The sequence below is a fragment of the Argiope bruennichi genome, chromosome 7 (genome assembly GCF_947563725.1).
Source record: "Argiope bruennichi chromosome 7, qqArgBrue1.1, whole genome shotgun sequence".
NCBI lineage: Eukaryota > Metazoa > Arthropoda > Arachnida > Araneae > Araneidae > Argiope > Argiope bruennichi.
In genome coordinates this window covers 130616385-130633550 of record NC_079157.1, presented here as the reverse complement: position 1 = coordinate 130633550, position 17166 = coordinate 130616385, and the positions used below count along the sequence as shown (strand labels likewise).

Below are 17166 nucleotides of genomic sequence, written 5' to 3'. Positions count from 1 at the left end.
AACATCGGCCACTTATTGGGTAACCAAACAAAACGTCAAGTTCCCTTCTGCACTGCATTCATATTGTTACGGAGCGTCCTTCACTAAGTCCGTAAAGCCAACGGGTTCGCTTGTAGTGGGTGTATGGTGTAACACAATCAACAGACCTCAGTAATAAATGAAAAAAATTTTCGAACACGAAGACACAGACAACAAATACACAGCCGGGGCGTTCACAAGTAATACACAGCAGCACACTTAGAACAAACAGCAACTCACAAGTAGTAATCGGTAGCTAACAAAAATCACAGCACACAAAGCGGCCAGACAGAATTCAGCAGGGGGAGGGAATCTTCGCAGCTACACTCTACGATCTCTCCAAACGGCTGCAAATTTCCACTGTCTCCTCGCTTTAGCTGTATCCAATTGCCGACTCAGTACTATGCGATTGGCTACTCCTCGAACGAGTCGATTCTGCTTTTATAATAAGCTCCAAAATTCGACACACAGCTCAATTCAGCAATTGCTTGAGCTTCACACCACGCTAACGCTTCGCTGGACTGATCCAACTCATTCGCCGTTGACTAGCTATGCGATTCTAAAACTCTCGACGGCTCTATGCACGATTGCCTTCGGCTTGGACTGCTCGCCTTTTATAGTGCCCGGAGCAAGGCAGAGAATGTTCTGCATCCAAACAGAATTTATAGAAAAGACGATGTATTCAAAAATATTTCATTTTATATTAATTCTAAAAAAATTCAAAAACTCATACGTAAATTAATATTAAATGAATAAAATAAAAATTTATTTATTTTTCGTTTTCATTTAATATTAGAAGGATATTTATACGTAAATTAATATCAAAAGGAATAAAATAAAAATTTATTTATTTTTCGTTTTCATTTAATACTAGAAGGATATTCTTATAAAAGACTGGCAACAATCAAATGTAAACAAATTACCGTACAAACGATTAAGACTGCTTCATCGAACGGTTTTAGGGTGCACTTAATTTAAAACTTCCATAAACTAATGAATGGAGTTGCAAAATATTATTAAAAATGTTCGGAAGAGGATTTGAAAGTCAGATGAAAGAAAATGTAAAAGAAATAAAGATAACAGAAATAAGTATCAAGAAGAAAATTTCATCGAGTATGAAAATAGACTTAATTTTCGTTAGGAGAGATAGACTTTAGTTTTAGTTTAGTTTAATTATATTAACGTTCCGTTTTTAAAGCAACACTAGGGTTATTTTGAGATGGAATTTTGAGCCGCCCTCAGATGACGAGGACTACACCTGGGCTGGTATCTCAATACCCAAGCTTCCATACCACACCAGGGGAAGGACATTTGGCCGAGACGGATTTAACAAACACCAGGCCCTTTACACGACGATTCTTCGATGGAATCGGGACTTCAATCTGAAACCCTCCTGTTCCGAAACCGAGAATTTACAAGCAGACCACTGAGGCCCCAGGAATTTGATGTTCATATTTTCCTAATGCCTTCTCTAACAAAAATGGATTTTGTGTTAGTTTGAAACATTATCTTTCTTTTAAGATACCATTCTTATTTCCACATATTTTTTTTCTTTATTTTTGATATTTTTTTTAAATAATGTACAATCTGAAAATGTGTTCTTGGTGTTATATTGAAATTTAAACTCATCCATCACAGCATTCAATCGCGTACTTTTGGCAATGCTAAAATTGATTTTTAAAAAATTGCTTTATTTTGACATTCACTCTGAAGTAGGATTTTAATTCCCATTTTAATTTCAAGGCGGAAATTTTTAAAGAATGCATTCCATATTATTTGTTTACAGCTTAAAAGGTCGATACTTTGGACGGACGAACGCTGCTTTCTTATAAAATTGATACACAGAAATTGTTGATCTGAATTTTTCAATCTAAATAAAATTTGCCGCGTAATTAAAATCCGTCAATAACATTTTAATGAATCATCTGATCCTTATGAAAATATGTAAATCCTTTCATCAATCATCTTATGATAAAATTGTTCACAAGCAGAAATCATCAGTTTACTTCTAATGATTGTCCAATTTGCAGTTCTCTTGAAAACTCAACATCAGAAAGTTGGAAGTTTTTTTTAAATAATTAACTGTCAAAATAATCACGCGACTTCAAAATGAAAATTTATCAAAAGATACTGGAATTCAACGACAATTACTCACTTGAACTCACGCGGAAAAAAAAAACATTTGATGAAGTATAAGAAAGAACTGCTCACGGAAGTACAAATAATGGAAATGTTTTCTCCTTTCATTCGTAAATTATCAGCTCATGAGATTCAAAACAAAAACTGGATTCTGCGAAGAAACAGTGTCTGATTTACTATTTTGAAAATAAATAAATGAATCAAAAAATATTTTTATCGTCATGAAACTAGTAAATCTAGGCAATAAGCTGTCACGACAAGACCTTAAAACGGATATTCATTTTTTTTTTTTTTTTTTTTTTCTGTAATGAGCTCCTTTCGACAGTTGGGAGCAGCTTTTACGTGATTAAGTTACGCCGTTTCTTTTTAGAATAATTATTACTAGAGCTGTGTTTTCATTTGCAGAGAATTTCTCATGCACAATGTTTCAAAAGCACTGATCAAAGAGCTCATGTACAGAACGAAAACTGTTCACATAACTAGGGCTAGACGATGCCCGAATTTCATCGCGATCTATTGTCCAATACATATCGATATTTTTCGATATATCGTAATATCATTATTTATTTATAGCTATTATAAGTTATAAATAGCATCTCTTAACTTATTGACTGATCAGAACGACTACAAATAAAAGGAAGTTTCAATTCATATAATAAAAATATTTTTCTTTTGAATATAGAAAATAATTTTGTTAAAACCACCCGTTAATAAATGTCAAAGCAATATCTGCATGTTACAATTTATAAAAATTGATTTTTTTCCCAATATAATATTTTTTTAATCCTACTCTTTTTTCTACTAACTTAAAAAAAAAAAAAAAAAAAAAAAAAACCCTTTAGTTTTTTTTTATTTTTTATTTTTAAAAAAATAAAAAGGAAAACGTCATAATGTCTTTAGCAAGTAAAATGAAGTAGTTTTAATAAATTATGAATTCATATCTTATGAAAAGGATGCCTTGAAAAAATAATTTTAGACATGAATTACATAAATTTTTATTCGTATTTTAATAGTATTATTGGCAAATTTAATTTAAATATGATATAGAGTTTCAACAATAGATATGTTATACAACTAAAATGAATTATTCCATTTACTTTTTCCAAACTCAAAAAGAGACGAAAAAATAGTCATTCGGAAATCAGTAAAGCATTAATAACAAATATTATGGAGAGTAAATTTATTCCAAAATGACATGCTTAAAACAACTATTTTTATGTATTAGAATATGAAAGTATTTATAGAAATATTAACAAAAATTTTGTTTGAAGGACAATAAGAATAAAGAGCAACAAAAACAAACGCTAACCGGTAACAAGAAAACGCAGATTAATTGTGAATATCGATTTATTGTATCGCGAATCATCATGATTTTAATTTCAGTAAATAGATATTTTTCGGAAAGTGGGATCAAAAAATCGATTTCTCAAAAATATCGATTTTTTTTCGATAAATCGAAAATCGTCAGAGCCCTACACATAACATCATTGGGCACTATTTATTAAAAATACAATAATAATTCGATAGTTCATTTTCTTGCTGCACGTCTGATTTGAAAGAGGAAAATTTCCGTAGTTAATTCATTTTAATAAAACATTTTTAGGTAAATTTATATGATTCATTTTGAATTTCAGAAATAATCACTCAATGATATCTTATTAGACTTTAATAGTGTATATTTTCTTAATGAAATACTAACAGGAAATTGTTAAAAATCGTTTGTTAAATAAAATAAAGATTTTTTAGCAGCATTAAATGAAATTAAAATAATGAATTTATGATCTATGACTAAATCCTTAAGGCCACGGCTCGTCGGAACGGGGCTTTATTGAGAGCGGCTTACCACTTTCATGCAAGCCTGCTCAGCGCGACCACAGAATCCCCAGGGGCGATCGAAAGAAGTAAGAAGATATCACTTTTTTGCTTCTCCCATCGAATCATCATTAAAAAAAAAAAACCACAAATATTTTGAATTTTTATCTTTCCTCAAATTTTGAACTTGCCTGTAGAGCGAGGCCCGTACTGTGTATGCTGCCAAGTCCCCCATCGGCTTGCTGCCACTCACTGATGTTCTTGGCGACGTCTCTCCTCATGGTCCTCCATTCCTTGGCATGGCTACTGTTCTGGGCTGCAAAGCACGAAATAGCCAGTAGAGCATAGGTCTGCACATCTGTAAGGAAAAAAGAAATGAAATTGGCTGCGCTGATTTGATGCCATTATATAATAACGTAATTTTACTCCGAAATTCTTTCATGTCAAATGTTTAAAAGATACAAAGAATAAATGTTAACGAATCAAGGAATTCCAGCTTCAGAAGATGATAGTAAAGATCGGCCATGGTCCTCTCGCCCTAAAAGGGTGATATCTGGCCAAATATTATATCCCGGGTTCCTGAAAAGCATTGACAGGAGGAAAAAGTGAGCGACGGGGTGTGAAAAAGCAGAGAGAAACAGCAATAGGGGACACCAAGTTCAGTAGTGCTTGTTGATGTATTAGAAATGATTTTTGAGCCACTAAAGCTGTACATTTCCCAAATGTTAACCCCTGTACATAATGTAATTTAACTGTAATTAAATCTATAGCCTAGAATATGGCTCTTGGTCTTTATTTAGGCTGACAGGCATTTGGCCATATCTACACTACATGAACTGACAAATTAACAGAACGGACAACCCGGGCCGTTGTGAAACGCGGGAACTCGTCGTAGCTGGATGGAAAACCTTACTATGATGTCCATCTTCCTCTATCTTAAAGAATGAGTTGAAAATTGAAATGAGAGGGGCCACGAGCCAATCTAGCACTTCCAGTGTGGAAAAGAGTTGCAGATATAAGAAGGCCATCAGGATTGTATCTCATTTTTTTAATGTACACTGTTGCAATCGAAATATTAATACAGTTTAGTGAACTCAAAAATGAAAGATCTAAACTCAATTCAATATGGCGTATTCTAACTAGTAGTGGGTAGAAAAATCCATCACACTTGTAAAAAATGCTGTGACCATCCAGCTTCGCCGGATCACATCCTGGATTGCATTGGACTTTCTAAGGGCGAATTTAACTTCCAATCCCTGACAATGAATAAAGTGAAAGGATAAACCTTTGCAAAAGTTGTTTGATATTGCAAAATCCTGTTTGTAGTCGAGTGCAAATGTATGTGGACTTCTTACGAGTTAAATCTTTTGCTTGAGTGTCTGTAATGTCTTGATCCTGACCGATCAAATAAAGGAGTAGCGTAACAAAAAAACAAAATTCTTTAATTCACAGCTTTACATAGTTACAAAAAAACTTGTTCCACTTAGGTTTATATTATTTACAAAAATCACACAACAGTTGAAAATTTAGTCATGAAATAGTTCCTCGATCAAATAGGTGACCAAAACCAAAAAAAAAAAAAAAAAAACGCTAACAGGCTGTTAACTCAAACGGTTACTCCATGGGGCCGCTCCAGAAATCCACCGATCTGTATGGGGTAGATCCTAACACAGAAACCCGAATCACACGGAGCTTCACACACACACACACAAAAAAAAAATCAGGAAAAACTTCGAACACCCACATTTCTCCGACTCCTCCTTCGGCGGCTCTCATTGCTCTTCTCTCTTTTCAAAACAAAAATCCTGCATTTTATTTTCGTTAAATCTCCGCCTCTGATTTTCTCATTAGTGCACTTGAGTTCCCTATTACCCAATAGCTGCTCAGCAATGCTTCCTCAATCCTGTTGATCATAGGAATCTCTCTTCATGATCCATCTTTGTAGCTGATTCTTCCCGAACACATGTTAATTATAATGAATTCACCGGCTAAAGTCCACCTGATTTCGACTCTTAATGACAACAATGCTTTAAAACGACGAAACGCACATCTGTCTTTGTGGTCTGTGGTCTTTATCTGGATACAACAAATGACCAAATACAATGACTCTACAAGTGAGAAGGATTCCATCTGGAGGTCCGTTGGTACTTAACTATGAGTGGGAAAACGGGGGACGTTACATCTGGTCGGAATGCCAATTACCATATGAGGAAAAGGGGAAACATTACAGTCTGTTGTCGCTCCAGGTAGGGAAATAGATAGTGTGTGTATAGAGCAGCTTTAAATAACCAATTACAGATTAATGTAAATAATTTCGATTTTTAACCATCTTAGAATCTCTCTACAACTGCAAATTTTAATTTTAGAAATTGATAAATTAATTTTTATCAATTGATTGAAAACTAATGTACACTTCTTGCAGTTTCAAATAATTTCAGTTTAATTTTAATAAAGACAATATATATATAATTTCTTATTACTGACTGAAGTGCATAACTGCATGGCGAACGAGCGAAGAGAGCTGAGGTCACTCACTAATCCCAAAAATCAAAAGGTGATGCAGGGGCTTTATAAAGCGGAACGAACAAGGGATATAATAACCCTCTAGTGTGGTTTTTTTTATAAGTTTTTAATAAACATGTAAAAATAATGTAGAATATATGAATGTTTGTGTATTTTTAGCATTATTCAAGTATAAAATACTTTTCAAGAATAAAATACTTTTCAAAAGCAACCAACAGTAAAGGGACAATCCGAAAAACAGAAAAAGGGGAAAAAAATCGACCTTCTCATTACTTGTCATTTGTTCACGTACCTATCTCAAAAATGTAAGCCAATTCTTGGGCCAAAGTTAAAGACATACGGGACTAGAAAATGCTAGATCACGAAATGTTCCGAAATTGTTAAGAAAACATTTCGACCGATATGGATTCACCACTCCCAAAATATTAACAATATGTTTTTTTTGTTTGTTTTTTTGGAATAATGTTTATTTCAAACCAAAGAACAGCATATTTATTTTTAAAGTGTCCCGATGCCTAGCCAAACAATAAAGAATCGTATTTCTGTACGCAAGGTTTGGCATTTCTTCATTATGTAAAATGCATAAATTATCAAAATATAATTTAAACAACAGTAGCCTCGATTGAAGCTGTATATGTTACTTGAACCGTTTACTGTATACGCTACTTGAAGGAATAATGAATAAGAAATGCACGCAATGAATCAGAAATAAAAGCAGTGCGAGGAAGTTATTCCGACCACCTTCCCATGAGAAACGATTGCCGGTGCGCATCAAAGCGATGAGCTGTCCACCCCATGACCCGCCGGTCAAGTGCCCTCCGACCAGAGAGTTGAAGACAGACGGAGTGGCCCGCTTATCGCAGAAGGATAAAGCGGGGCATTGTGGGTGCTCCATTAGATTTATCAGATTGTATCTAAAAGGGATTAGGCTAAAATAACACGTCTTCTCTCTCTGCTGCATGACAATCATTTTTTATCAGAAGGGTGGTGCGAAGAAGAAAACAGAAACTTTTTAATTCTAATTTTTGAGAAGCATTAAAAAAATTATCATTTTTTAATTCACCATATATACATGCAAACATGATTTTTGAAGCAGAGTCGTGGCTGAAGACACTTTGAATTTTTAATCTTCGCTTTTATTCTATCCCAGGGGGCCTGATTTCTGTGCAAGCAGTAGTGACGAGGCACATGTAAACATAACAAGAGCGAAAAGAGGAAAAACGGATGAAAAATTCATTCCCGTGATTATATACCATGAGATTCTGATAGGAATTTCTTTACACGTATCGATTTAGGTAAGGGAATTATAGGAATCTTTTAAATTATAATAAAATATATTAAAATTATATTAAATATTAAATTAATTAATTAATTATATTATATTATATAAAATTAATTATAAAATTATATAAAAATTTTCTTTTAAATATAATTTATTATTTTAGGGATGTCTTAGCTCGATCATTTTTTATCCCCGCACTCGGAGTGTGGGAACTTGTTGATGTCAGCAATTTTACAGAGCTTCTGTTGCATTAATTAAATAAAAAAAAAAGGTGGAATTCGATCAGGAAATAAGAGAACATTCTAGAATGAAGTTAATATGTGCTGAATTAAGATAAAACTTTGGAAATTAGTTAGGGCTTCATTGAGATTTTAAAATATCATTACATACATATATACAATAAATAAGAACGTGAGGAAAGAAAAGCTCTCAACAAACCATGCAAAATTCGAATATGGTAAAAATTAGTTATAGGCCATATTTTATCTAATTTACTTCTTTCTCTGTACTATAACTTCAAATATTCGCACCAGTAAAATAATGAAAAAGCTATCTTTAATTTCAAAGATAGCAAGAGCCGATTTTTCTAGTTTTAATTTTCTTTGTTTTGTAACATGATCGCACATATAAATTTCGGAATTTTAAAGAATAATAAATGATCACAAAAGCAAAATGAGAATCCGTTTAATGAAGGAATAACCGCGAGAGGGAAATGATCGCTTTCTCATCAAGCAAGTTTTCGATCAAAGGCATTTCGTGCGAGAATGCTGAGAAATAACTGTATATTTCATCATAACTCGAATGACCATCAACATGGCAGACCCTACATTTAATCGAGAAATATATTAACGAGAAATAATTTTTTAAGTTACTTGAACTCAGTTTGAATTTAACACAGTTCTTAATCTTCTGGATCTTTTCTAATGTTTATAAAATATTTTAATTGCATTTAAAATGAATGAATCGGACAGGTTTACAGTAGTTTATAAATGTTTAATATTGGACAATGATATCAAATACAAAAAAAAATACTTTATAAAATAAAATAACTAAATTCTAAAAGTTCACAAGTAAGTTTTTTGTGTAAGTGAACAATGCTTCTATAGTATAAAATTATACAAAATAATTAGTGCAAAAACACTGTCGACGCAAGAGAAAACACGAAAAAATAAATACGCGCTTTAGAGCCTAAAAATCGTTATGTAAAATAAATGTAATTTTTTTCACCAAAAACTTAACCTTTTTGATGAAAAAATTATACCTAATGCGATAAAAATTTAATTTTTTAATTTCATTTTTAAATTTTCGAATGCTTGTTTTTTTCCCTGGGCATATTGCATGAGTATATGATCAGTATACAGCCTGAGTAAAAACTTTAAGGCCAGTAAAAATTTTTGAGAAAATGGAAACATATAAACTGAGGAATTAAAATACCATTTGATTGATAATTAATGAGCTTAAATAAAAGTAAAAAAAGTAGAAAAATTAATTTGCAAATATTTTACTATTAGAAAATATTACAGAACATACAGATGAATATTTGAGCCTGAGTAAAAACTTTAAGGCCAACAGAGAAAATAACATATAAGAAAAAAATTACAAATTCTTAGAAGGTTGTGTAAGAGCCATTTCTTCGAATTACTTCAAATATTCCTGTTTTCATGGATGAAACGAGTTTTTGACAAAGGGTGGGGTCGGTTTTATACCATTCAACTTCGATAGTAGATTTAAGCTCTGTTGTTGATGTAAAATGTCTCCAATTTGCATAAACTTTTCTTGCTAAGTCACCCCAAAGGTTCTCGATTGGGTTGAGGTCAGGTCATCTAGCTGGCCATTTCACAGTTTCAACATTGTTGACTTGGAACCAATTTTTTGTGCTGTTACTCGAATGGATCGATTCATTGTCTTGCTGATATTTCCAATTTTCTCCAGCAAGACATTCAGCATTTGGCAAAAGATGATTTGTTAGGACATTTTGGTATCCTTGTGAATTCATTCTACCTCTAACGAATGCAATTGAGCCCACGCCATTGTAAGCAAAACAGCCCAAGTCATGACAGACCCTCCACCTAATTGGCGCTTGGAGAATATTTCTTTTTCATTTCTTATATCATGCCAATAGAAATTCCAGCCATCTGGTCCATCCAAATTACATTTTTTTTCGTTAGAAAAAATAATTTCTAACCATTGGTTGTCCCAGGGCATGACTTTCTGGTCAAAGTTCAAACGCTCTATTTTGTGTCTCTGCAGTAACTGAGGCTTAGTCAATTTTGCTGTATAAGTGAACCTTCCAGACCTTCTAATTCTGTTATAAATCGTTTTTTGACAAACTTTTAAACCTGTCGTCGGAATCAGTTTCCTGGTTGAGTACTTTCCAGTAGATGCAAGTTGGCAAACTCTTCTTTCATCACGTGAGGACAAAGCTTTAAGTCTTCCCCCAGTATTCTTTTTACCATAATTGTCTTTCAATTTTAAAAAAATTGTTGACTACAGTCTTTGATCTTCCTATCTTTATCGCAATAGCACGACTACTCATTCCGGTTGAAGACAAAGCTTCGATCTGTCCTCTTTCACGATCAGTTAACTTCTTACCCTTCCCCATCTTCACAAAGATAACCAATACTTCGAAGAAACGTATGACAAATATGAAAATTGCAGCGTTGTCACAAGCTAGTAGTTGCAATGGTAATTACACGATTATATTATATTTATTTTTAAAAAATGACTGGTGGCCTTAAAGTTTTTACTCAGGCAGAAATACTAACTTTGTAAATAACCACATGTTTCTCATAATTATGTATTTATAAATTATGCTTATGGCATTTATTTCTTATCAATGAACTTTGATAATTAATATTATTTGAATCCCTTTTATTTCATTTTACATTTTCTCAAAATTTTTTACTGGCCTTAAAGTTTTTACTCAGGCTGTACAATGTGCCCAACACGTTCATTCATCAACTGAAGGATTAGCGTATTTGTTTTATATATAAATACATTATTTATTTAAATAGTTGCTTCATTTTTTAGATATGATATGAAGTTTGTGGAAAGTATCAGCAGGAGATAACTTGTAATTCAGTTTTGTGTGTAGCAATAACAGATGGATTTGAAAGTTCAAATGAAGACATTCAATCTAACAATAAGACGCATACACATGATGTGAAATGTTTTTTTTTTTTAATCTCTTCTTAACAAATGACGCCACAGTAAGAACGCAGGGGATTCATTTCATTACATTTGTATCACTCACTTTCTCTTTTTATAAGCAGAACAAACATGACTTCCTACCTTCGTACGGAATATCAGTAAACTTCGTGTCGAATAAGAAAGCCAGGAAATGCTCTAACGAATAGGAGTGAATTCACAGATTATTGATGGCGAGTTGGAGCTATTTCCTTAAAAGATTCCTTAAAGATAATTAAATGATACTAAAATAGCATTGGTAGTGAATACAAAAATGAATAAAATGATTAAATATATTTACAGTATGGTTAGCTTATTTTTATAAACTAACCACACTGTAAATCCAGTTATAAGAAAGTGTTCCATTATGAAGGCTATTAGAATAAAAAAAAATATCAATTAGATAGTTTTTTTAAATTTTCTTTTTAATACAATTAAAATCTAATGTATTCATATTTTAATCCTTCTTTCTTACTATTTTTTCTATTCACAAGAAAAAATAGCTTCCTTGTTTCAAAAGAACTGCAAAAGAACTAAAACTGATTCATTCAAATTTCACCCAGGATGACACGTATTTGATGCGGATTTAAAGATTCTAATTTAACTTATTCCAGTAGAAATATACAGACACTACTAGTAAAGTCAAGGGCTAGTTTAGGACCAAAATTGCGAGATTGGGATTGCGGTCAGTTGTTCATCGACATCGATTTTAGGACCCCCGAAGCTACAGATTACAAACCAAACGGGATTGCTCAAAAAAAAAAATTATCACAAAAATTGCGAGATTTTCTTTTTTTTTTTTTTCAGCCTATTTATCAAATAAAAGTCAAAATAGTTTAATAAGTAGCAGTGCATCTTGATAAAATGTATTTACATAGGATAGTTGTCCCACGGATAGGGGAGGGTTACATAATAATTCAGGATAAAAAGCTGCCGGTATGATGGCTAGTTCTCGCTATCCTTGTGGGTATACGAAAATCGGGGGGGGGGGGGGGGATACCTCCCATCGACGACGGGACGTACTTCTTTAGAGAAGAGCTGTATCGTGGCCGGTGATGGCCCTTACAACTCAACCACAGTTCCCGCCAGTGTTGCTCTAGCGGCGGTCCGGCCATGCACGTTTTTCCATATGCCTTCGGGCTGGTCGGAGTAGTTAATCTATAGCCGCGTTCCGACGACCTGTGCGCCAGTTTGCCGACAATTTTCGGAAAACTCCGGATTGCGTCCACAGACATCAAAGAACCCCGGGAAACCGCAAGAGAGGAAAGCGGGGAAAGTCCAGATGCACAGGTCGTCCGAACGCGGTTTATGATATACAGAATAACTATAAAATCTTTTCCTGATTACTCAAAATTATTGGGGAAGAACCATTGAATGCAATGCTATAAAATTTTTACTATGGAATAAACTGTTGTCAAATTTTTTAGTCCAACAGATAGTGCAAATGATACAAAAATGGGATTTTACATTCGGACGTCAACGGAGGAAAAACTTACCTTCAAAGTGTCCTTTATTCCTATGAATTCAAATCGGAATTAATACAACGTCAATTTTGGGGTTATATCAAGTACATAACGTTTGCAAAATGAAGTGAAAATATTCACACATTCCAAGTTAGGACCACCGAAATGTAAGACAATACCAATGAGCTTTTGAATATCGCCCTGACAATTTTCAAGCTATCAAGATGGCAACACTGAAATGTTTGGACGTTATTTAAAACTTCATAGACGTCTTTCCAATCTATCGGAACACAACGTGACAGGGCGTTTCTTTTGTCGCCAGGGAAAGACGCACTTCCAGGTGATTCTCTTCGATGAATGCGTCGCTTTTTGCTTCCTCGTACAAGAAATATAGAGAAAATATTGTAATCACCAAAAAATTCGAATTTGAGATTTTGATATATCTCCACATTTTCGACTTCCCTGAGCTAAAAAACACATTTTTGGAGAGATAACTCAAAAACGTTTTGAACTAGACGGATAAAAATCGGTATGCGGTCTTTATATGCAATTTGTAGATTTCTGTCAAATTTTGAGTAAAATTCATTCAGAGAAAGTCTATCTGTTCAGCTGTTCGAATATAATACGATAATTATGGAACGAAAAGAGCTAGATAGATAAAATTCAGTGCACAGATTTAACGTCTATAATGTAGACACTTAGAAGTTTTGAGCTAAATTCATAAGGGGTTGACGGTCAGTCTGCCTGTACTTTCAGAATCATGGAAACGCGATAGTTCTCTTTATGACTTAAAAGCATCAAATTCGGCATGTGAGTTTGAGACTGCAGTTGCAGTTCTGTGTCAAATTTTGGGTTCAAGAATATGAGAGAAAGTTTTGGGAATCTACTTTCGCTGGTTCATTTATTTTCTAACATTGGGACCGCAACAAAATGCTTTTTTTTAACAAATCGGACTGAGAATTTTTTTCTTTATTAATTGAAAAGACGTTGCGAGTTTGATATTCTGATTTTTGAAACAGTGCTTCTTCCCTCCAGAAGACTGTTTTGAACCAGCCAATCGTCGCTGTTGGAAAAAGTCGTAAAGTTAAGTGATTTCAATAGGACAAGCATACTAAGTGAGTGGAGCAGCGGCTCGATATGGAAGAATCGCGTGCAAAAAGGAACATGTTTCAAAGCAGAGCGGCTTTCCATGAATGACAAATTGTCTGCGCAGCGCTTTCTTTACTTCAGCGGTGACGACATAGCGGCTTCATGTAAATTGAGGAAGCTATCCATTGAACTGCCACTTGAAGTTCCCGACACCGATGACAGCGCTTATCGCGAGAAAGGGAATGGCTCCTCCCCCTTTCTCCCCATTGGAGATTTATGGTAATCAGCTAACATAAACCAGCGTTATTGGCAAATAAATAAATTTTTTAAAAAAAATGAGACGTATAAGCTGGATATTGGAAAAACACAAATGATAGCCTAATAAAATTTCCAGGTTACAGATTTCGCTTCTCATGAATTTGTGCAAACAAAACAAAACACACACAAAAAAGTATTCATCTTATATATATGTATAGATTAACATGATTAATCGCTTATTACTAATAATAACTGCGGTTAGCATTAATAACGATAACTAGTAATTATTAATAACAACCAATTAATCGCATTGGCCTTAGAGTATAAATTGGGTAATTATAACTATTTTCTTAATTTCTTAAACTATTAAAAATAGTTTAAAAATAGAATTAAGAGAATGTTTGATTATAAAATATACAGAATATACTCGAATGTTTTATCAAATTATCAGTATCAAATTCACATTCAAAATTAGCAAATATTTAACAGCTTCGTAAACCCTGGCACAGGCACCACATTTCTTTAAATACAACATTTTGTGATATGCAATAAATAATTCTGAGCACAGTTTCTAGCTCTTCAATGCTGTTTCCTGTCAACTCAAGTTTTTATTTTGCTTGCTTATCTCCCGAAGCGACAGTAAAGCAACTGTATTACATGGTTAAGAAATGATTTTTCCATGCGCAAAATACATCGAAACATTCGAATTATGGTTATCCGCGAGCAGACCACCCGAGTGAAAGCAAATGTTTACTGAAAAATAATTACAAACTAAAAAGAGTGTATTAACTTACACACATAAACGACAAATACACACATATACACATACATACACAATGCACATAAATACACATACATGCACATTGCACACAAATACATATACATACACCATGCACACAAATACACATACATACACCATGCACACAAATACACATACATGTACAATACACACATAAACGACAAAGAAAACAATTGATCTTTTTATTGTAAAGACTCTACTAATTACTCTTCACTTTACTTAAATTACTCTTTAATTATCTTTTTACTAAAGAGTAAATTAATTAACTGTAAGTATAAAAATCTATAGCCCATCATTAAATGCTTGAATGAATCACTGTTTGAGTGTCTAGAATTGTGACGACAATGTGAAATTTATTATCGACAGCATTCGGAACGTTTGCGCATTGGATAACAGCGTTAAAGAATCTCAAAATGTGATTATACTTTAAAGATATTGTTCACATCGATCGTGCTCCTTGATTGTTAGATTTCCCAGTGCGACATTACACAACTCACAGGCCAAATAAAAGAAAATGCACTAAAAAGGCGCTATAATGATTCGTTGGCAATTTTAAACAATATTTCGAGAATATAAACGCTATAGATGCTTCATTTTTATTTTTTATCATTTATGGTCATGCAGCGAATTAAATTAAAAGTATTCTCTAATGGTTCTCTAACTGATTTAATTCACCATATCATTTTAATCAGAAAATAAATCATTATTTTTAAAAATCAAAATTGGTCGCGTCCACCATTGCTTGTATGTGGTGTTAATAAATGTGCTATTCACTTGTGTTATCTAGTAAAAAAATAATATATTTCAATTATTTTCTTGTAATACTTGGTCAGAAATATAGCAGCAACCGTTGACTGTTCCGCGAATGCAGTCGTTTAGGTGATTTCGATAGTGAAAGATGTCCTCAATTCTAAAAATCAGTGCTTTCGTATCATACAGGAAATTTCCTTCTAACTATTCTTAGAAAATTCTGTTTACTCGTATTATTCATACTATTTTTATTTTATTTTCTATGCCAAAAAGTAAATTGAATTCAAAAATGAATATTGAAAACTCCATAGTAGACAGTTTGTATAGAAATCCTCGTTTTTCTTATCTTTCTTTTTAAAAAATGAACTAATAAATATTTGAATAAAAATTTAATTCATTTCAAATTTTCTCAGAATTTTCATTTTGCGCATACAAAGCCGTTATTCAAGGGGCGGAGGATCATTTGAGTGTTTCGTAAATATTGATGACATTTAGGTCACTAGGTCATTGTAATAGCTGCAGATAAAGAATTAAAAATAATTCTGCGGCTACATGTTTGATATAATAATCTGTTCTAAGTTAGTTTTTGATAGATTAGCGAGCGCTAACAAGATATATAAAGAATAGTTCTCAGTGTAGATTTTTAATAAACAGCTCTTCAAGAAACTTACGTGAAGTCTTCAAATTGAAATGTTGTCATTCAGTGACTTCAATAAGATGAAAAGAAAAATCTTAATCAAATTAGGTATTAAGTATGTCACTTATAAGAAATAAATATTTAACTAAATGAATGCAATAATGAATAACGAATTGCTCTAAATTATTAAAATATTATTTAGTAATCTGGAACAACGAATTAAACAAAAGTTTACGAATCTAGTACTCTAAAAATAATTGAGAATTCGTTTTAAAAATTCCATCTTTACAAACATGAAACATTTCAAATTAAGTGAAAGTGTTCAAAAATGTTTCTGCAAGTTCTCATTTAAAAGAACAGAACTCACCAAGCCAGCGTGGCTCTTCATTTCTTCTGTACGCCATATTTTTAAGCCTCCTGAGGTGGGGGTCTGCAGCGTCCCCTGCATTGCACAGGGCCAGGTGGGCCAGAGGACTGACGAAGAGACCTTTGGTCTGTCGCCGCCCCATCGCCTTTTTGAGCAACTTGACGACATTCACCCCATGGAAATCGCGAGGATTGACACAAGTGGCCAGGAGGGCGTGCACGTAATGGACGAGATCGTGCATGCGGAGGGGCTTCTCGTTGTGCCTGGCAAAATAAAATAATGTACATGAGAATGTGCAATTATTAACAAATATAGAGAATGAAAAGCGCAATAGAAGTAAAGAATGTATATTAACAATATTTCATATAATTATTCAAACCTGTTGGTAGATAAATGATTTGCTTATTATATTTGAACAGTGTCTAGTTCATATCATCTATGTTTAACATTGTTATACAGCAAATGTTATGTTTAACAGATTCTGAAATACAGCAAATATAGTGTAAATGTTAGCCGAATACGTCACTCTGTATTAGTTGTTTCATTCTCTGAATCTTATATGGAGAGTAGCGCAAAATTTGACGCATCGATTTTCAAACCGTGGAAAGCGATATGTCGACTTCATTTGCAGTAGTTAGTTCACTCTCATTCACATATGGCGAATGGTTTGCTAAATCTCCGACAGTGCTAGCACTACCTTCAAAACTAGAGATGTCCACTTGTTTTCGTCTAATGTTAGGAAGATTATGGAGTCTTCCTGTTGCCTCAATTTTTTTTAATCATTTTATGAACGCCACGATCCGACGACATAGGTCCACTTCTAATATTTTCCTATTTCCGGAA

The 17166-nt window shown here is 33.3% G+C and overlaps 1 protein-coding gene across 1 annotated transcript in view; it reads right to left on the bottom strand.

Annotated features, from left to right (window-relative positions):
• Positions 1–17166, bottom strand: part of LOC129976160 (uncharacterized protein CG3556-like) — a 92945-nt gene that overhangs the window by 11888 nt on the left and 63891 nt on the right. Inside the window, exons 6-7 of the mRNA XM_056089589.1 lie at positions 16324–16586; positions 4161–4327 (exon numbers count right to left, since the gene is read on the bottom strand). Coding sequence (XP_055945564.1) covers positions 4161–4327; positions 16324–16586 — 430 coding nt within the window. The remainder of the gene's footprint in view (positions 1–4160; positions 4328–16323; positions 16587–17166) is intronic.